The sequence below is a fragment of the Bombus fervidus genome, chromosome 3 (genome assembly GCF_041682495.2).
Source record: "Bombus fervidus isolate BK054 chromosome 3, iyBomFerv1, whole genome shotgun sequence".
Lineage (NCBI taxonomy): Eukaryota > Metazoa > Arthropoda > Insecta > Hymenoptera > Apidae > Bombus > Bombus fervidus.
The window spans coordinates 13554071-13576796 of NC_091519.1; the positions used below are offsets into that span (position 1 = coordinate 13554071).

General features: G+C 42.6%; 1 protein-coding gene across 1 annotated transcript in view; it reads right to left on the reverse strand.

Annotated features, from left to right (window-relative positions):
- Ret (protein kinase receptor Ret oncogene) overlaps positions 1–17243 on the reverse strand; it is a 33528-nt gene extending 16285 nt beyond the window's left edge. Inside the window, exons 1-2 of the mRNA XM_072000310.1 lie at positions 16498–17243; positions 34–255 (exon numbers count right to left, since the gene is read on the reverse strand). Of these exons, the coding sequence (XP_071856411.1) occupies positions 34–255; positions 16498–16546 (271 nt within the window). The 5' untranslated portion in view covers positions 16547–17243. The remainder of the gene's footprint in view (positions 1–33; positions 256–16497) is intronic.
- Between the last annotated feature and the right edge of the window lie 5483 nt (positions 17244–22726).

Sequence of the window (22726 nt, forward strand, 5' to 3'; positions counted from 1 at the left end):
CGAAACGCGTAGATCGAAGAACATTACGCTTACCTTTCTTTGAAAAACCGTGCAGCAGCAGGCTGTTCGTCTCGGAATCTATGGAAACAGTCGGTTCGCGGGGCACGGTGACGCGATAGTTCACGCGACTCGGTTCCGTCGAATCGTTTCGAAGCGTCCTCAGCTCGAGCAGCTTCAACTTCCATGAAATGTGTCCATCGTCCCGCGCCAGGTACGGTATCCTTACGGCCAGGTTCGACTGAGGAAAGTAGAGTTCTGGAAGAGAAAAGCGGCGCTCTTTACCGAGTCGTTATCCGCACACGTAAATTTCGAGTCACTGTTTATTACGCGAAGCGGCGAGAAGTTCTCGTTTTATTATTCTACGCTTAATTGGTATCGTATTCGGAACATAATTCTAGCATGCTTCGTTCCAATGTGTATCCTGCAATTTACATGATAGTGGTCGTTACGGTTGTTCGTTATCGTATAAGATAATGAATTAAAATTGTGTAATCTGACTAGCAAATGTAATCTCTCGTGGTCGCCTATCATCCGACGATAGCATTTAGATTAGGATTCGAGTCCTACCAATTGTTAGGATCATCGACGACAACTATCGCGTTGAAACAATGCGTACGAATATTCTCGATTTTGCTAGTGTAAGCTTTCTGCGACGATCAGTCTGGTACTCGCGTACAAGGCTCCAGTACCGTGAGTACTAGTAGTCTGTAAGTAAGTAAGCAAGTATTAAGTCGTCCGAAAAGTTTCTTTCGTTTTATAAGGAAATAATGGATGCACAACGTTTTCCGTTTTATATTATTTTATCAAATTACGTACGATCCAATTTGTTCTATCAAAATAAAGATCTCAACGTTCGACAGATTAGGTTTCACGTTTGTATAAAGATGCATCGTTGTAAAAGACGCGTCTGTAAAAGAAGACACTTTTCGGACAACCTAATAAGTCTGTTATCGGCAGTGAGACGCTGGTAGCCCGTCTCCTTACTAACAGATTCGTTAAGAATGAATTTCTGAACAGTCGATCACGAGGGACGTAGAAAGTTCTAAGCGAGTTCCTAACCACCAGAAATTGAACTAAACACGATAAATCAACTCGCAGAGATGCCAGCCAAAAAGGGACGACCGAAACTCGAACACCATAAGCCATACTTCTCGCACGAATGCAAGAGTCAGCAATACAACCGAGCCGTCGCAGCTCCTGCGATGCAAAATGTTTTCGATCGCAAGACGAAAATAAACGCTTCGTCTTTGGCATTGTAAAGTTCAACGGTGAGGGTTCGCGTACGGTCAACTTCGTGGAAACGACTCGTGTCAAGGTGAGCGCGTTTAATCGATACACAGCAAGTAGTTAAAGTCCTGCTCGGCGAACGCGCACGGCCGCACGCTCTTGCAGGATAAGGATCGCGATCAAGATCCTCGACGGTGTTTTCGCGGAACTCCAGTCGCGATTGCGCGATTCCATACGCGAGCGAGATCCGTTCCTGGAACATCTGCGATTCCATGTGCCGTCTACCGTGTTCGCCTCGATCGATACTACACTCTTCGATCGTTCGCGCGACATTTCGCTCTCCTATCGTGTGCCATCTCTACGAACGAACTCTATGGAAATTGTTGTTTCCGATGGAAATTTTCTAAATGAAATTTTGGAGTTTCGCGCGTGTAGGAATTTCTAGCTGAGAATCGGCCCGATAATTCCGAGTCGTGGGAGGAGGACGCGTGCGTATTTCGTGGAAGGGGTAGGGTAAGAAGATATTTCGGTAGGGAAGGCCTCCGGTGATGGCGATGTCGAGGGCGAGGGTGCGATAGCGAGGGTACGGTGGAAAGGCGGACGAAGGAGCGTGCAGCCGCGATGCGACGGTCACGCGAGAGTCGAGTTAAACGCGCAAAGTGTCTGGAACGCAGACTTGCGCGCAGGCACACGCGCTCGCATACGCACACGTCTCTGTATCGTGGCCTCTATGTTAAACGTTAGGATCTAACTGCTTGGCGAATGCGCGCACAAAGTCTTTCGCGTTAAGCTGCGTTTAAACGAAGCGCGCGAACGATCCTCTTGTTAGAGCAATTTAAGCGGGAACGTAGCCGTTTGGTTGAATTCGTTCGCTGAATTACTTGACCGCGATCTTCGCGACGGAAGATAAATGAGATGAAAGAGTTTACGAACGTTATGGGGCTACAATCTTCAAAATATAAAATAGCTGAATATACATTGTGCAACGAGGACTTGCACTCCATCGTATTTATTACGGTATTTACGTACTGATTCGTTAAGTCCAAGTATATTAAGTTTCATATCTTTTGGTGGTATTTTTATACGACTGTAAAGAGTATAGTAAATCTTTGATCATCCGAGGCGATGTGAGACCTACCTCGAGTAATTTATTAGTATTCATAAGTCGTATAATAAAATCATAGAAAACATTTTGATGGCTTAAGGTTGTGCGCGTATTTAGGTTTGTATAGGCGTATCGTATACTGTAGGCGTATTTAATCGATTGGAAGTTTGATTAACTGGCTATGTATGTACACTTTCGTATTCTTCGTGCTAAAATTTCGAGAAAAATGAAGTTATGGTAAAGTTGGAAGCACCTCGAATAATACGGAACTCGAATAGCCGAGACTCCATTGTATTATGAAAATGAAGTATGCAACCTGATAAAAACGGTTCGTTGGAAAATGGGGGTATTTACAAGTACTTCTTGTAGCTACTGCGTTTAGTCAAAACCACTGATGTCTTTTTCTCTAAATCATAGTATAAAAGCAACAATAGCTGTACGGTACGAATACTCTGTCTTGAAGCGAACACGATATATGTTTCGACGGTGCCGCAAAATTTTAGTAATTAATTCGTGTCACGAGATGGAAAAGGTTGTAAATCACTGGTACGTTAAACGAGCACGAACGATTTCTATCATTCTCGCTCTATGTGTTGTTGGTCGTTTGGTCTAAATGCGGGTTACCTTTGAACTATCGACGATCACCTCGTCGACACGATTTCACTGACACAGAGTTCTCCCAACGATGTTTATTTATAGGGATGAAATCATCGGCATCCTCTCTTTGCCGACAATTAGTATATTAATTGTCATATGTCATCGCTAATCGTGCATCTGTATCTAAACGTTCATTTCCATGCGTGAAAAAATAAAGGGAATTGATAAAAGTTACTACGATATTACGATGTACTGTATTGGTACTTTTTTACTATTAATTAACGCAAATTATGTAGGTAAATATTTGCAAAAAGTAAGCCACTTGGAAGGAATTTCCACAATTTTTTGATATATTGTCAAAGTCATCAGCCTGATGTACGTATGCGTGGCCCGTAAAAAATCTAACTTCACCCACGTTCATTTCTGCTTAAAAGGAAATTAAATTTGGATTATCTTGAATCTTTTCAAGGTTAGGGTAGGTTTCACTCCGACCATCCCGCACGCTTTTTAACATCGTATTGCACATAGGTACACAATTCTCTGATACACGTGTGCGTATGTCCGCCGCTGCTGTTTGCGAGTTACCTTTTCCGTCGAAAAGTCGTAAGAAGCGAGTTGTATGGGAGTGGTAAGAAATATCAATAGCATAGATTTGAGCAAGGGGAGCAGGAACGACTGTGTATAACGGACGGTAACGTATGGCGATAAGCGTAATAATTTTCGCCAGAAGACGACGTCGATGAAACGACGGTCGGTGATTTCGTATGCTGGTTTCGGTGAAATTGCGTCGATGAAATGTTTGTTGCTGATTCGAAAGTAGCTCCCTGAACGCGTCTTTAAAAAATTCTCTCAGCGTGCGATCGAAGGCGAGCGACGATATTGGATCGTTAGGATCGAAAACGAAATCGGCTGAAAGACGAGAGATCGTTCGTTCTAGTAGATCTCTAGAGGCACGAGATCGTTGTACCTGGAAACCCTATTCGCACATCGAGTTACGATTCCCGAAAACAGAGACACCGTGAATACGATACGCGCAGCCATACAACTCGGCACCCTCTCGGTCGCCGATCTGCAAGAACCTGCCGCGTTCGAGTCGGGCCACTTCGCCACCTTAGTTACGTCTTGCGTCCATCGTAGGGCCACCATAGTATCACCATCTCGGTATACGCGCCCTCTATTCCTGTAAATTGATTCGCCATCGCGTATACCTGGCCAGACGCCTAATTCACCCGAGACTGCCACTTTCTTTCGTTTCCTATTATTTTCTTAGTAGGTAGCACTATATCTTTATTGCTTGGCTTGCACTAAAATATATTTTATTTATTTACTTATTCATAGCTGTTCCTCTGCGGGTTAAGAATTTTCCATTACTTTTCTCCTTGATATATACTTATGGTCTACTTTTTCAACCACCAAGCTTAACGTTTTTCGTGCTTGACATTTAAACTCGAAAACTGCAACTCAAATTTCACCTTAGCACGCATCCTTTATATTTTTTATCGTCTATACATCTTTAACACTGACGTATAATCTCGCAGTCTTTCGATTTCAACAACGTATAGATCTAAACGGAAACATAAAATATGAAACCCTAACAATTTTGCTACATTATTTTTATTACGTTATTAACGTTCTTTCCCTCGATGCTCCTGTCTCTTCTTTTCGCTATATTTTCTCGGTTTCCTACTTTGCCCACTTTCAAATGTTTGTCAACGCCTTCCGCGAGTTTTTTTCCCCGATTTTCCGTTTTCTCACGATTCCCAGCTTTGCAATACGTGCATTTTCCATCGTCTTTCACGAGTATCTCATTTGGTTTCGCGTCTTCTCGAGCGTGTCCTGATTTTCAGATATTTTTCAGCTCCTTTTGCCGGTTTCTTCCTCGTTTCTTCGTTTTCTCGTGCTCACCGATCTTGGAAAAATATCTTCCACCGCGTATCGCTCCCGAACGGTGGCGCATCGCCACGACTGAACGTAGACATCGAAAACAGCTCGATCGCGCACACCTGTACAAACATCTCCGCTCGGAAAATTAACAAGTTTCTCATTGTTGCGCGACACTCGCGCGAACGTATCACTCGGTTACCGTCGACCAGCTTCTCCCTCCTCTGCGCCACCCTCGAGCCATTCGACACCTCGGTTTTCCTTCTTTTTCCCTTTTTCGATCACCGACAGCCAGACCCATTCGTTTTCACGACGCGCGTTTCCACGCGCTATGCCGAATTCGGAAATAGCTTAACTATATTTAGGTGATTTCGACACCCCAACTCGGGGAAAGGTGTGTTGCTCTTACCCGGCAACTTTTAAACGCCGTAACAACGAACTTACGACCTTCTTAATATCTCTCCTCGATATTTATCGGCTTTTCCGAAGAAGAAAGATCGGGGCAAACGAACGGGGAGAGCGCGTCGAGACGAAAGCGTTCACTTTTAAAACGTAGCCGTCGTCGCGTGCCTCTTCGCGCTTATCCTTCGCTCGATCTCGAAAAAGAAATTCGTTAAAGTCGAATTTACACCTTTTCGCTCTGGACGAACATCGTGGATGATTCGTCGAGGAACATTTTCGTCCGCGTTTCGCCTGAAAAACGAACGAAGCAGCGAACAAAGTAGTGCCAACTTTGCTTTAAATATACCAAACGAATAAATAAATACGCCGGCTCTCGTTTTTTACATTCAATTATAATGTAATTTACATATCTTCGCTTAATTTATCGAAAAATATCGCTTTCCTTCAAAGCGATCATCCTAAGTGGTCACATTGAACGAGATGGCTCTTCGTCTTTCACGTTCGAGTCGAATTCACACCTTTTCACTTTGGATTTCCATGATCACCGAGTGGACATCCACAGCGGCTATGAAAATGAAAGATGAAAACCGGGGGAATATTCCTATCGGTTGAATTCGTCCAAGGTGGATGCCTCTACTCTGTTTACATTGTTCGGCGGTCACTTTGGACGAAGCGCGAGTGAAAACAATGTTTTTCGACGAATCCAAATTGGAAATATGTAAATTCGGCTTTGCTGCGGTCGAATCATCCACGATGGTCGTCCGAAGTAAAAACTGTACCGAATTTACGTCGTTTCACTTTGGAAGAACGATACTTTTATCTTCGTTCCATCCGCGTATAAAACAAGAATTTAAGCAGCGTTCGTCGGCCGTGTTCCTTCGGCTCTTAAATTCGGCTTTAGGCTTCTTCCAACTTTTTCAACCCGGTAACGTTGCGCAACCGGCGCGGCGATATCTGTCGATCGAAATCTGTCGACCGAAATCTTGAATGAAAATCACGCGAGAATAAAGCGTTCCTTCCATTTGCTTTCAGAGCGATGTTGTGAAAGGACGCAGGTCGTTCTTCGAGTGTATATACACGTAGCCACGCGAGCCACGTATCGACCGTTTCTTTAATTCACCCCTTTGTGGTTCGTTGACGGCGCTCGTGAACGAGTTTCGCCTGGAACTCGAAACATAACGCGACGCAACGCAACGCAAGCGCGTCGTGCCAATTTTACCGGCAATAAGGCGTCGAACGGTTAATCAAAGTTACGGTAAACACGGCCTACTTTTTAAGGGGCGATTACCTCGTAACGAACGCTTCGATTTCATTTCTTAGATCCGTTGCGAACAAAAGCGACGACGCGCGATTTTTCCTCTTTTCTGTTATCGTTCGTCTTTCGTTCGTGTTCTCCTCCCTTTTCCTCGTCCGTTCCTTTTGGCCTTTCTTCGTTAACTTTCGCCCTCGTTCCGTTTCCCGATCGTAGATTGCTTCTCTGAAATATTCTGTGTACAGTCTACATTCATCTCCTACCGATGTCATTTCGTTCGTATTTCGTGTCAAAACGAAAATAAATTCGTTTCATTTGTTTCACTTTCACGGTTAGCAAATTTTTCCGGTCTCCAGCTATAGGATTAATGGTTCTTTCTCTCTCGTGCATCGGTCGTAGGTATCGTTTACACGATTTAATTCAGAACAATGAAAAATTCGTTTCGCCTTTTTCTGACTTCGCGTACAGTTTCGTACTGTTAGTCGCATTAATATTCGGGCACAGAACTATCTGTGCAGTTGTGGCTTTGTTTAAATATCGTGTGGATTATTCGACAAAGATACGAAGCCATTTATCGTAGCTTAAAAATTCGTAGGTAATTTCTTCCTAAAAATAACGTTTCACTTTCCGATAGATTTCGAAGAGAAAATTGTCTCATTTTCACATTACCAGTATTCGAGAAAAGATACCAGTCTCGATAACAGACAGCCTGTAATTTATCACAGAGGAAAGCGTACAGGTTCTCGCGAAATTGCACAATTGTTAATAATAATCGTAGCAGATATTATTAGAAGCTATAACGAATAGATAGCATCGATTTTAAGAAAGAAAAGGAAAAGGACAACCTTCTCTCTGTTAAAAATCTATTCAATCTACCTATACAATTAAACGTTATTGTTAGGATGAAATTGTTTAAGCATTTTCAAGCCATAATAAATGGTTCGTATTTCCGTAGAATAAACAGCACGATGTTTAAATCGTCCTTTCTCGTACAAAGCTACCAATACAAAGATAGTAGCGCGCGTTCACACAATATAAATGCGACTAACTATATGTAATCGCTTCATAATACCTTGAAATACCTATCGTTTGCATAATTTTAAATATTTTTCTTCCATTAAATCGAACGAGAATTGAACGAAACTCTCGGTACGAACGTAGAATTTACATGCAACTTGTAACAAAACGGAGGGCAGAACGTTGCAAGCTCGTCAAACGCGTCGGCGAGTAGTCGCGTTGCACGTTGAAATTGACTATGTGTCAGTAGCGTTATATTCTTATTAACTCGGATGGTGTACACGATTCGATAGCACATAGTTCTGGCGATAATACGCTACAGACGCGTACTGGAAAGCGACGTTGACAACGGCTAACTAAACGGCCGTATGGCGTTTCTGTTTGCTCTGTATAATGCTACGGATGCAACGTGGAAAGTGGAAACGATACAACGTGTAACGAGCCACGGTGACTAATTTCTTGTTCATTTTTACCTCATATTTCATTCATCGATCGGGCTGCTTTTCTTATTTTACGACTGGCTCTTTTTTTTTATACCACGTAGATTTCTAGACGATATGACGCGTGTTTTCAAATCGCGCGTTCGATCGCGACCTACTATCGATTCCAGTCGTTACCGACGTTGTACGACCGGTTTCGATTCGAATAGCAGCGTAGATACGAGTGATCGATGAGCCGTAATTACGATACTCGCGAGTAATCGCGCGTTTAGATTTCCCACCTTCGAGCGGAATGCAGCTTAATAATTTAATGAAATTTAATAATACGAAAGTGTAAAGGAGAGTCTTTTCGCCGATCGTTCGGCGAATCGGAAATCGAACATCCTTCGTGCTCCAGGAATGCACCCAAGACACTTATGCGATTGTTCGTACCATGGAAATGGTTTCACCAAGCATTCCTCCAAATGTTTGGTTTTACAAATGGACGTTGAACATATTAAATTAGAGATAATATTGAAACGTTCGATAGATTCTCCGAATCAAGAAACACTTCAGCGTTGCAGAAAAGGCGACGATTTGGAAACCATCGGATGGAATCGTGTAGATTAGATTTCCAAAGAAATATATTTAACGATCTCGAGTATTTAACACTAGATAGTTAACACGAAGTTATTTCTACCAAAACCAGTCAAAATGATTGGTCTTTAAAAAATAAGAAATAATAGAATATTTTTATATTTATTGATTACAGGAGAAATTCCATGTTATGTAGTACATTTTTGGTATTATTAATCCATCTGGGACCATGACCCCTAAACCAGGGTTGACATATTTCTAAAATTGTAGAATCGGTCATTTTTACTGGTGTGGTATTTCTAATGTTAACATCTAGCGATCTAGCGATCGATCCGGAACTTTCCTGATAACTGATATCATCCTATTGAATGAAACACAGTAAAAATTAGAAAAACGTGTGAGAAGTTGTACAAAATGAGGAAACTGGTTAATTTGGGTTCGATAAACAGGTAGCAGGACTCTTTTACACTTTGACAAGTACCAGTTATGTTGTCTGCTATTGGTATAAGTAGCCTTGATACAAAATTATTTTGATTTCGAATACATAAAAAATAAAATGAAATTCATTATATTATTCTTTTAGTTATCATTGCGAAAGTCATTACATCATCACGGACAAAATATTTAACACGAAGTAGGAATTTTAAAATAAAATTGTAAAAGCAGTCGATTTGGCTGGTGTGGTAGTTCTAGTGTTAATTACGATTTGTACTTCGTTGTAACTCCACCAAAATTAAATCGTGTTAGAATTTAATCTTAAAGTTAAGATTAATAATCTATGGAAGACAATATATTTATGTTAAAATAATATTCAGTGATATTTATTAAACAGAACTACAGAACCAAATGTATATAAGCGAGTGATATAATTAACAAAGTATGCAAGATTATTGACAGTTGGCCAATTACTCTCAGACTAGTCATAGATGGTGACCCATGACCCTTAAATATTTTGAACCCCACTCTCTATACAGTAATGAGTATGACCTGTGTAAGTGTCCTGTTCAAATACCTGTGTAAGATTATTTGTGCCTATGCGTGTAATATCGTTGTATTCCAACAAATCGCATGTATGAAATAACGAGACAAAATCACGAGTCTGGCCTGCGAGGTCATCGGTGTGTTCTTGAAGTCGAAAAGCGAATTTTCCATTTTACTTTGCTTTTTCGTCCTCTTAGCAGTTACCCAGGAACATACCGACGTTATCGTCGGATTGTCAAGTTCAGCAAAGCAATTCACTGGTGGCGTGAACTTCTTTCACGATTCTATATATTTTCCTTTAAACTAAAACGCAGAGAAAATTCTGCGAAGCGGGTTCGACGTTCGCACGATTATTGCAATAATCGCATTAATTTTCTACCCCGCGACGTTTCGTTTGTCTATAACAAGCGAGCCAACCCGTTTACAACGAAATAAATAAATCGTGGAAAAGGACGAAACTCGCAGTCGCAATTGTAATTTCTTCATCGGTCATCGTTGTCACGGGTCCAAGCGAAGATTAAATGGAAACAGCTATCGATCATTCTGAATGCTCGTTTTAATCTCCACGAACGTTCATTGGCATTCGTCGCGAAGGCATACAGCGTTCTCAGATCATTCGAATATTCCATTTATTAGGTTGTCCGAAAAGTTTCTTCCGTTTTATGAGAAAATAATAGACGCGCAGCGTTTTTTGTTTGATATTATTTCGTTGAATTACGTACGATCCATTTTGTTCTGTCGAGATAAACACCGCGACATTTCACATACTTGGTATCACGTTTGTATGTTTGCGAAAGAAAGACACTTTTCGGACAACCTGATACAATTCGTCGAACGATCGCCAAGCGGCAAACGAACGTTTTCTTTACGCTTCCACCTTATTAAACGTTACTCGCTCGTTCGTTTTACAAAACGTTGTTAAACCGGAAGAACGAGGCATTCGTCGCTCGGTTGGCGCGAACGCAAAGGCTATGATTGTGGCGTGTTCTCAGTAGCGCTCCTCGATCATTCGACCGACGGAAGAGAAGGAAGAAGGTTTTCATCGTACTACGCCGTATCAACGATACACGGACATCGTCTCTTTGACAAGCTGATCTTCGCTATGAGCGAAGACTAAAGCGAACTGCAGAGAAGAGGAGCGTTACGCGATACGTCGGATACATGCTCGATCCCTGATGCTTACGAAGATGGAAACGAGTATTAGCATATACGTAGGATACCGTGACCGTACGAAAAGGACGCTCGCTCTTCTCGTTTAGACTTTCAAATTAGAGGTATTCGTCCCGTTAATCGTCTCGTCGCTTACCATGGAAATAACCGACTATGGAAAAAAGCGTCAACGAACGGGCGGCGAAAAAGGAGAAAAAGGGCAGAGGTAGGTAGATAGGTAGGTAGAGTCGGTACAGCAACGAGAAAGTACGTTCGTTGTAATTTCAATAGCGTGCTTACTCCTACCGTTCTTGTACTCGTTAACGACTCGTAACACGTATCACGATGCGCCTTGGTTCGCGTTTACGAGACACTTAAATGTTGATCTCACGAGTGCGACTTCTAATTCCATCCGCGATCGCACCTACGCCGTAACCGTCGCCGTAAATTGCGATTTTCAAAAAAATTGGCAGACTCGGAGGAAGCTACTGGCGAAACGATTGCCTCCACTTCTTGCCGTTGTAGTATTTGGGTTATGGGGTGTGGTATACCCTTGGGATTCTCGCTCACGGTTCACCTACATACGCTTAATGTTTTTCCTAGTAAACCTTAAATTAAATTACAACGTTAACGAATTACACGTGAAACACGCGCGGCGACTAGGTCGATCCACCTTCACCGTGTTCCCATTGTTTCCATCGTGCGTCCGTGCTTCTCCCATTAACCTTTTCGTCGCAGCTTTGGACTAAACGAGCAAGAAACGTCGAGCCAAACTCTGTGTTTTACCTCGTTTAGATCGGAACTCAGTTAGACGAGAGAGATACGTTCGGTCCGTTCTTAGGAATTTCTTCCGGTATTCGGCGATCCTCGATTCTCAGAATTATTCTCGACGATCAAATTTTCACTAGTTTCAGAAATTGATATACAGAACAGAGCGTGTAACAGGGTGCGGTAGAACGTGTGAGACTCATAGCATCGATCTGAGCATACATCTAAATACAACAAAGAACGTTCGTTTAAATATGTACTCTTTCTACGTGAGATACAACTTTACGAGATCTTCGTTTATAAGATGCAACGAATTTTCTATTTGATTTTGCGCCGTCTAATTAAAGTCTGAGTCCGTAGACGTCATAGAACTGATCATGGATCCTGTTACGTTCCGAATGGTTTCTGATTTTCTTGAAACTTGTTGAAAAGCTTAGTCGATTCTGAACCAAAGTATCTCAACAAGCGTTGCCTACGCGATAGATTTTAAGTGTCTCTACAAGTAAAACTCCAATAGATTTAAGTTCGAGGAACAGACAGGCTATGGCCGTAGAAGCTGCACGTGCGATACATTTATTTAGAAAGCGTTGATTGAAAAAGAGCTTGCGTCATAAACCACAAAGACAAACAAAGTACACGTTTGTACGAACTTCTTTCGTTGCTTTCAGGTGTACGATTAGCTGCCGAAGTGGGGCCCGCGTGTTCCGTTACGCGTCAGTGGAAATAAAATCAATTAAATTATCGCCATACGCACGTGAAGATAATCTTCGTTATGAAAAGTAGATTGGAAGTCGCACATTGCTAGTTTCTTTTCGTCGTTTAAATCGAACGAAACATCTGCGAGCCTGTTCCATGAATTCGTTCTCTGCTTTCGCGGTTAAAAGAAACGAATAAACATTTTTCAGCCATTCTTTAGAATGCTGTAAAGGTGCGTTCAAACTATCAATATTTATTGGCAATACTTCGAGGTTCTCAACATTCTCTTAATATCGCACTGACGATATATATATATCGATGGTTCTTACGTACGATAACGTCGAAGACTTGGAAATATCGGCAATGAATATCGATAATGCGAACGCAATTTTAGAGCACTCGGGCGAATTCTTTGTACGGAATTTCATTTTACTAAAACGAGCGACGAACGAGCACTCGCACGCTCGATCTAAACGCACCTTAACACGTTCACCGCGTCTCGCACAATAGCCGTCTTTGTATCGCGAAACTTTGCGTATATAACCGATATGAACATTATGAAATACTCTTTCATAATTTCAGGAATTTTATTTCGCCTGCCTGGTTCGAGTCGATAGCATACGCAATCCGAAGGTATGCGGCGAGTTGGATTCGCGTCGCACACACGGCGAACGTTTTAAACCGATCGCGATCGAAATTCCGATACCAACGATCATCGTCTACGTTGTATCGCGTGCAAACAAAGGACCTTGATACACCATGTACCAACGTGAGACTCCGCCAGAATTACGGAGAACAAAGGCCAAGGCATAAAGAGCGTAGCGACGGAACTTGGTTCCGTCGATAACGAATTACGCGCATCGAATAGGATGGAATCGGCTAACGACGAACCGTAAAGCGTACAACGCGTACCGAAACGCAACGCACAATGCACCTGGTAAATACCAAGTACAAAGGTACTCGGCGATCGGTTTTTGCTCGAGCAACTCGGAGAAACCTTTTGCCTTTTGGTGGATCGAAGCTCGGCCGAAACGCTAATGTTTGGAGGAACGTTGGTAATCCCTTTGTCATCGCGCTGATGCTCCCATTTCGGTGGAAACGTATTTCGTTAACATGTCGGATGACAGGTATATCAGGTTGTCCGAAAAGTTTCTTTCGTTTCATAAGGCGATAATAGACGAACAACAAGTTCTGTTTTATATTATTTTATCGAATGATGCATTTCGTTATATTGCTATTATTACGTTCGTGCATAGCTCGATAAACTAATATAAAACACAAAGACATTGCGCGTCTATTATTTCCTTACAAAACGAAAGAAACTTTTCGGACAACCTAATTACGGTGGCACAGAAATTACGCAAATTAGGAAATTCACGCAAGTTCGATTCCGATCGTTTACTTCACTTGGTATCTTTGATTTTGCGTTCCCGCTACGCTCGTTCTAAACGTCGCGACCTTTCTTGGAGATCCGACGCCCCCAACTCTGTCCTCCCTTTCTTTCTTTCTGGCTGGTCTTCTACCTTTCCCCCTCTTGCTCTGATTACGAATTGGTAGTTAGGGGGCGAGGGTTGCTTTTAAGGCCGGCGTTGATTAACGATTTCGTAGCTGCACGCGATGTTAGCGATTCGTCGATTTCATCGTTCGCCAACAACTTTACCATCGTTGCCACTTTGCTCGACGCCCGTGCTGGTGAAAAAGTCGGAAACTCTCTTCTTTCTTGCTCTCGTCGTTTGCAACGATCGCTCGCGTTACATGGACGTAGTATTTTTGGACAGTAAACCACGGCGAACGACGAACGAACGGCTAATGGTGTTCGTTCGAAGAGACACGGTCGATTGCTGGCGTAAGCATAAGCAGCCATAGATTGGCGCGTGCATGCGGGTCGCGAGTCTCGAACGTTAATCGGCCGCGTGCACCGGTCTCGGAATTAACGCGGAATTGAGTACAGATAACTCTACGTTGGTATTATGGCGTCACCTGGTGAGGGCGATGTTACGTTCGCGCCATCAACACGCATCGTGTTAATCCTCCGTCCTTCTCGGCTCTATATGACCCGCAGTAGATGTTACATTTAGATAGATATAAAAACAATTTATTTAAGAATATTTTTATTCGAAGACAATATATTTTAATAACGTTTCATTCAATTTCTGTAACTTTCGCGTATTCCACGCTTCTTTCGGAATAAAGTAGTTGAAAGGAGGAAGATATCCGAGGAGATACGAACGCGATGAAGAAGCGATAAAGACAGCGGAGTTGGGAACTACGAAGAAGCTCGGTCACACCGAATGGCCACGCGTTTTCGCTTAAGTTTAAGTTCATCCGCGTATGAAACAAAGACGTAAGCGGCGTTCATCTAGCGCAAAGTGCAAACAGTGGAAATTCGACTTTAGAAATCCTGTGCATTGTGGCGCGCGCCAGATTTCATCGAGCGTACCACCAGCTCATCTGTACTCGCGTCGAGTCGCGCGTTCACGCACCGACAAATCGTACGCAAACGGAAAGCCATTCTCGCGAACCTGAGATAAACGCGTTGCGCTCCGATTACTCGCGAGCTTTGAATTGTACGAGAAAACGCGCATCGCGCGTCCATCGGACTTTCGATTTTGAAATCAATCGTTCGATCGTTCTTAGAACCGTGCGAAATCGGTCGATGGCGAATCGACCGGTTGTTGGCTCGATTTCATCCGATTCTCGCGTGTTTTTCCACCGTTAAATGATCGCTTTGCATGTCTCGGCGTTAGCGCGCGATACGCAACTGGCACACGCGCTCGGTGTCTTGTAATTAATCGAAAACTCTTAGTGACCGCTGTAATGGCGCGTTAATGAATTTTCCGAGACAAACGGCGCCGTTAAACGTTTCGCGATATTAAACTGCGGATTTCTGTGCAATTTTCCGTATTTCTATAATTTAAATAAACGAAATCGAAGAGATTTAAGATCAAGAGAGAGAGAGAGATTTGTTTCGTTTATTAAACAGTATTTGTAACAAGTATTCTGTTTTACATATTTTATATAATTCCGCGTATTACGCGAATTATCATTGCAGCTGCGAATTTTCTACGAACGCATAAATTCATGGAAATCCGAAGTCTAGTAATTATTATTATGCGTTCGCTATTGAACTCCACGCGTTCCATTTCAACTCGATCCAGTAGCTTTTTTTGGGGGGCTGCGAAATGTGTAAAAGCTGAATCACATCTTTTTTTCCCAACCTTTCGCGATTAAAAATTAAAAATTTTCCTTCGTAATTCACATTTCGACATATCATTTGCACGAAACCACCGCTTAAACAACTAAACGTCCTATCTATAAATAATTAAACAAACCCATCTGACGAGCTTCTCAGAATGGTTTTTTTTTTTTTTTATTTGGTAGACTTTTTACAGTCAATTCTCATTGAGAATTATAAGTAAATTATTTTGTCGTGGCACTGTAACCTTGTCAGAATGTGACGTAATATTTGTTGTATCTTGTTCGTAGATTCGCTTTGATTCGTCGGATGATTCTCGTTCGTGGGTGATCGGCGATTCGACAGAAACCGCAGAATGGACGAGCGATCGAAAGGGAAACGTTAAGAGGACGTTGGTTCGAAGGGAGAAAGGTAAGCATAAACGTATGAACTCTAGCGAAGCGGTATCGATTTTTCGACTGCATCGGAATCACGTGAGACCGAGGTTGCACGCGACATCGCGATATCGCGATATCGTGTCCCCCGATTACGGTCAAGTGCGAATGTCATCGGTCCACAAACCTTCGCGTGGCGGCGTTCCTTTGAAAATATACTCGGTTCGTTCGATTTTCCGTCCGGCGACTCGCTTCGATCGCAAAAGTCGTTTGCTCCACTTACGTCGATCGGGCGAAATCCCGAACCCGAACTTGGCCAGTCGCTGATGCTAATTCGGATTGTGCAATGTACGCAAATTTTAGCATACAATGCCGGTTCGCGTTGATTCGTCGTAGATCCAGTAGCGTGACTTTGCGCGATCGAGCACGACACGGCAGCGCGATGTGCCATGCCGGTAGCGCACGCATTTTTATCCCTTTTCTCATCTTGCTCGTATTTCTCGCCTTTTTTTTTTTTCTTTTTTCAAGGAGTCATGTTTTTGAAAAACCATCGTAGATGACGAAGATATTGCGCCACGGCTTGTACGTTTTAGACAGCCGTTTTAGACGTTTAAACGTCTAAGGACACGCATAAACAAGATTATTAAAATTCTGCCGCGTATCGAGAGATACACCGTATTTGGTTCGACCGGTTATTTATTCGTATTTACCTGTTTTTATTTGACGATCTAAGAGAAAGAAGGTTAGCGTTTCCGATCAAATAATCGAGTTTCACGTAATACGAAAATTCGGTGCCGCACGCCGTTTGGAAATCGCGGCTAACACCGTTTACTTACCAGAGGCTAGAATCCCCATCGGCATCAACAACAACGGAAGCAGCAACATCGTAGCCACGATCAAGCGAGCGATTCGCGCGATATTTCCCAAACGATCGAAAGAAACGGCGACGTTGTCGCTCTACCTACATCCTCGGTAGATCGCTATAACCAGAAACTCCACTCCACTTTGCACCATTCGATTGCCTTTAACGATTTCCTAATATATTTCCTGACTAGTTTTCGACTAGTTTGGACGCGTGTAAAGAAGACCGACAAACTACGCAAATGTACGCAAAAGGCGAAGAAGATGGACTCGTTCGTTTCCTCGATGAACTACGCGCATGTTAGCTGGACAACCTCGAGCGACCCAGAACTCGCGTCGAACAACGCTTGGAAACGTTGTTTCGCGGTTTCGCGCTGATCGTCCGTTTTCGAGGAAGACGCGGCTGGCTATCGACTGGCGTGCGAGTCGAATAAGTCGAAAAACGCGCTACCTAACAGCCGTACATTAGCGATCGGCCGCACGAGTGGACGTTTCGTTTAGCAGCCACTGACCGGTCGATGTCGCGAAACACGGTACACGCGTCGACGATGTCATCGTCTCGAATCGAAAGAACGTGATCTCATCCTGTCGACCGACCGGACGTTCGGCACGCGCGCCTTTTCTTCGCTCGTTTACGGGCAAACGAGAAAACAAAGTCGATGTATCGGGGGTACGTGGATGGAAAAAAAAATGGGAGACTGCGTCGCGACGCCGAGCCGCACCAGGCATAACTGAGAGCGTTGTCGGACACCCGCCGTTATCAGGTACGATTGGAGGCGAGGTGCGCGTGCGCGTACGCGTACGAATACGCACGTGTGCGCACCCCCGAGAGGAATCGGGACAAACCGAGCGAGGCACAGCCGCTCGGGGAATAGGTGCGACCCTTCCTTCCCTGCGAGTCTTTTCCCATATTTACTCGTTCTAATTATTCCTTTCCGCGGCACCCTGACGCACCTTCGCCTTTCGCGCAATTTCACCGTTTCTTCCTATTCTATTTGCATCATCTTCCGTTTATCCTCTCGTTTGCCTTTCGAGATTTCCATCGATTCCGAATTCCGCGCCGTTTACCGTTTGCTCGGCTTCTTCCTTCTTTCTATCGTTGGAAAACGAGGCTAGTCTCCGTGACGCGGAGGAATCAACGATATACGCCACTTTTATGGCCGAACATTTTTGGCTATACGTAATAACACGTAAGTATGTACTTGGTACGTTTTGTTATTGGCAATTGGCACGCGACTATTGCGTAAAAGTTTCTTCTTCTTTCCACGGGGTTACGTTACGTTTTCGCGCAAAGCGGTTAAACACCGAGCTGAACGTGTTTTACTTTTCGTTAGACGCGAGTACGGAAAATATGTGTGTGTGTGTGTGTATAAAGAAAAAGTTTCGTTTCAGCCTCGAGAGATCGAGGTACACCTCCTAAACGAAAAGTTTAGCGTCGGTTCCCAGGCGGCGATAAAGCGTTTAACGCGTTAAATTTACATTTTTTAGGCTCTCGTTGTCTCCAAAGTCGAGTGTCGCCTCATTTAAATATTTATCGCCTCTACTAGTTCGTACTGTCCAGCAGAGAAATATACCGATCGCGTCCAACGTTTCGGCACGTCTCTGTTTTGCCTCAACGTCCGTAAAACACGCATCGTCGGTGCACCTAACGTCGCTCAACCAAACTTCAAGCCCTTTTAAGCCTAAAAGGTAAGACGCCTATTAAATCGATATCAAACGAAACGAATGTCATTCTCGTTTCCTGTGCGCAGAGTATACGTCTCTTTGTACAGTTTTCGTTCGTTTGCCCACGACTTCCGTTGCCGACTTCTACTCGACGTTCTGTCTTTTCCAAAATATCGCAATTGGCTAATGTTTATAAACATAATTATAATATTATACATAGAATAATAGTAATTTTACGCTTTGGTAATCGCAGCCAAAGTCAGGCGTACGCGGCACGCTCCGTGACGAAAGCGATACGCACGAACACGTTGTACGTCTACGGCGGATCGTAAGTTTGACCGGCGATCTGTGGGCGAAATTTTCTTGTTTCGTCGCTGTGGTTTCGCTTAATCTCTTTCGATGGTTCGAAAGCAACGTTTCGGTGGGGAGAATAGGATCTCCCCTTTGAAACGATAACAGAGAACGCGAGACACAGGACGAGAGGGGTGCATTTCAATTGATCCGTCGCTATCGTCAGCAGGGTTCGTTGACCAACATTATCGTATACAGTGACGTGCACGCGAACCCTTCCAGAAAAGAATACGCCGAGAGTGTCCTTGAACGATCATCGTTTCCTCGTTAAAATCATTTACGATCCTTTGCTTCTGATCTTTCGCTTGTGCGACGTTGTCTCCCCGCTTTGCCTTTTCCATCTCTCGCCTTTCTTTCGTTTTATTCCTCCGAATCCGTCTGCATATATCGCTTTTCGCAACTAAGTGATTGCTGATTTTGTCATTAGGTGGTATTGACAAAATCCGCAATCACTCAGTTGCCAATCCAATAATTTCGCCATAGTTTTGTGATCGCGCCCGATTAAGCTGCGAAACCACAGTCACTCGAGTCGAATATTTCGTGGAAAAATCGTTGCATATTTTCGAAACGTAGATTGTGACGTTACATGTAAAATAAATTCGAAATTCTACTTCTTCCAGCCTCCTACTCGCTCACGCTATTTTCATAGTATGTTAGCACGGTTACAGTTTACTATAGTTCGGTGTAGTTATCGAATATCGTCATCGATTTCACGATAGTAGGAAGATTATTATTTGGTAGTAGTATACGGTATTTATTAATCGCAGCAGTCGGCAATGGCCTACAAATGGACTTGGTCTCGCTCCTACCACGTTCTACCGATCTCAAATTCTTGTTCGAGCCTATCCTATCAATCCCACTGCTCTCGCAGAGTCACTTAACACGCTTTTACTTCTATCTTTTCATTACCCTTGTTACTAATTTTTCTCAACTTTCAAGCTACTTGCAAAGTGCAGCGTACGCTGTATCCAGATATTTTTGTTTAACGAACGCTCAGTTTCCTCTCGTTTCTTAGCACCTGTGATAGGAGCTTTTGCATCGTGCTATATTTAACTCCGTCACACCATCTCTTTGCGATTCTTTTACAGTTTGCTACAGACGTAGCAAGACGTTATCTAGCATTGTTTTCACGGACGGAAACGAGAGTCGTTCCGGAGCGAGAAAGTCGATCGGGAAAGAAAGCTGAGTCATACAGGAAAGATTCGCTTCATCCCTCGTCTTACTCATCCGCCGCTGTTTTTCCAGTTAATTTATTTTATTTGTTTCGCATACAAGAGAGATTTCGCGTTAGTTCAACGAACAGTCAGTGTGCAACACGATGCCACGGAAAAATTAAAACTTTTTATGTATATATAGTACAACGCGTTTTGAAATTTCATTGGCATTGTAACGACGCGGCTATCGCGACTCTGTCGGTAAAATTGGAAACGAATCTGAAAATTTCTATAAAAGTTACGAGATATTTGGCGGAAACGCACACTTGAGAAAGATCATCGAGATATTTGAACGATGAATCGTTCGCTATATTAATAATCCATAACCCGTAGTTAGACCAATTTTGCCACTAATCGTATGTTTCCAAGCTATTGTTCACGCTGTATGTTAATTTCTCGCTAAAGTATATTTTCGCGACGAATATCTTATTATAGTTTCTATGTACATTTCCACGTTAGTCTCAAGTTTGGCGACTCTGTCGGTAAAATTGGAAACGAATCTGAAAATTTCTATAAAAGTTACGAGATATTTGGCGGAAACGCGCACTTGAGAAGAATCATCGAGATATTTGAATAATGAATCGTTCGCTATATTAATAATCCATAACCCGTAGTTAGACCAATTTTGCCACTAATCGTACGTTTCCAGGCTACTGTTCACGCTGTATGTTAATTTCTCGCTAAAGTGTATTTTCGCGACGAATGTCTTATTATAGTTTCTATATACATTTCCACGTTGGTCTCAAGTTTGGCGACTCTGTCGGTAAAATTGGAAACGAATCTGAAAATTTCTATAAAAGTTACGAGATATTTGGCGGAAACGCGCACTTGAGAAGAATCATCGAGATATTTGAACAATGAATCGAATGAATTCAGGTTTCAGGATTGGCTACTCCATAATCGCGATAGTCGTGTATCGATCTATATCGATACTAACGAAATATTGAAAAGTTTCGTAGAAAAAGCGTGCGAATAGTTACTAGCTGTACGTACAATAGCGCGATAACGATAAATGTATAAAGGAAAAATAAGAGAAGGTTGAAGAAAATAGGAGATGATAGAGAAAAAGAGGAGAAAAAAGTCGTGGGGCCAAGGACGAATCTCTCGTCAAGCTTTTTCAAAATCACTGATAATTCGAACGAGACGTGTGAAAATGTTCGCTTTGAGCGTAAGGTAGCCACTCGGAACTAATAAACCAATAACGATCGTTTTTTTTTCGTTCGTTCGTTCCGTATATTCGATGTTGTTTATTTGATGCGATGATAAACGGAATTAATAGATAGTTTCCTAGGTCAACGATGCAGGAGGGCCAATTTATTTGCAACCTTGAACCATTCTGGAACTCCATTACCAATAACATCCATCGTAATTATTGTCCGTTTCGTTTGTCAAGAATTAATGGTCTGAAACAGCGTATATCGTATCGTTTGCTATATCGTGTTTCAGATTGAAATTGAATTATACGAAAGCGTAGTTCGTCCGCCCACTGCATCGTGGCGCTCAAATTCGCGTTACTTCTCTTTTTCGTTTAATATCACGCAGCATCCGTTAATCCTAATGAGCAAGTGGAACGTTGGGAATGTCGAGGACTTAGTAAGCAGCTGTTTCGGCTTATCGTGCTTTTCCTATAATAGCATGAAACATGGTATTACGGTATAGCATTGTTATTATCTCGATGCGATTCAACGAGATATACGTTGTGTAACGTTACAAATTTCCTTCTTTTTGCGATATCGCCCATTCGTTAGTTTGTGATTTATCGAATAATAATTCCCATAAGAACAAAGATACGCCGTTGCACGGATGTTGTAGAAACGACTGGGCGAATAAATTTCACGCTGTACAACACGAAGATTCGATGTGAAGGTAGAAGAAAAGGACAGACCGAGGAGGAAACGTAAAATTCAATGTGAAAATAGGAAAGAATAGAAAATATGAAACAAGCTGGAATCGTGTTCATTCGTTGCATATTTTATTAGAAACTGGGACATTGTTCGTATTTGACGCAATTTCGACGATTCCACTATGCATCGCAAGCCTGTATTCCTTCACAGAGGAATGCCCATTTCCTCTTCAATTTCTACATTCCGTTCTTCCTTCTTCCCTTACACGGTAAGATGGTAATAAATAAGTTAATAAATAAAAAGAAATTATCTTCAACTTAGTCACAGGCGAGTTAAGATGCTCACAAATGTATGGAGGAAACGTAGAATTCTCTACTTCGTTTAAAATCTACCAGCAGAATTTAATCTTAATTTCGACCACTACCGCAGACAGAGATGAATGAGGAGGATATCGCCGATGAGCCTGACAGAAATTCAGCCGAAAGTGCGCTCCGCTAACTAGCGCTTCTAGCGGACAAACGGCTGAACTATACGCATATTACTTCACGATATTCTCGATGATATAAACGTGACCCTGACGACCGGCTGTACGGAGTTGGCTGAAAACAGGCTCTTATTCTTAGTGACGCTTCGAAAACGAGCAGCGATACGTTGCATCGTACTTTGAGCGCTTATAATCTTCATCCTCACCTTTGTGTAAAAAGATTTGTTTTATGTACACTAGTCGGGTAACAGAATCAAGTTATGGTAAAATTGTACATTTATTACAAACTTGCAAATTGACTTGAATAGAACAATGCCATTTTCCAAATGAACGAAGCGTCTGATTATTTAGAATTCTTCCACAAGTCGGTAAGTATTAGGAGAATCAAATAACATAAGAGGTATACGAAACCTTTTGAAATTCCTAGAAATTACGACATTTAATGACGTCATAAATAACGAAATAGAAGGTGGCACAAATTTGCCGATGTTCGGAAATAAAACCCGTTCCACAAATATATCGAAAAACGCGACTTGACAAACTTCTTGATTGTACCATTTTTGTATCAGGGGAACAAGATGTAACAGAGGTTACAAGTTTGCTGTTTCTTGAAAACAAAGTTCCTTCCACGAATGTATCACAACCA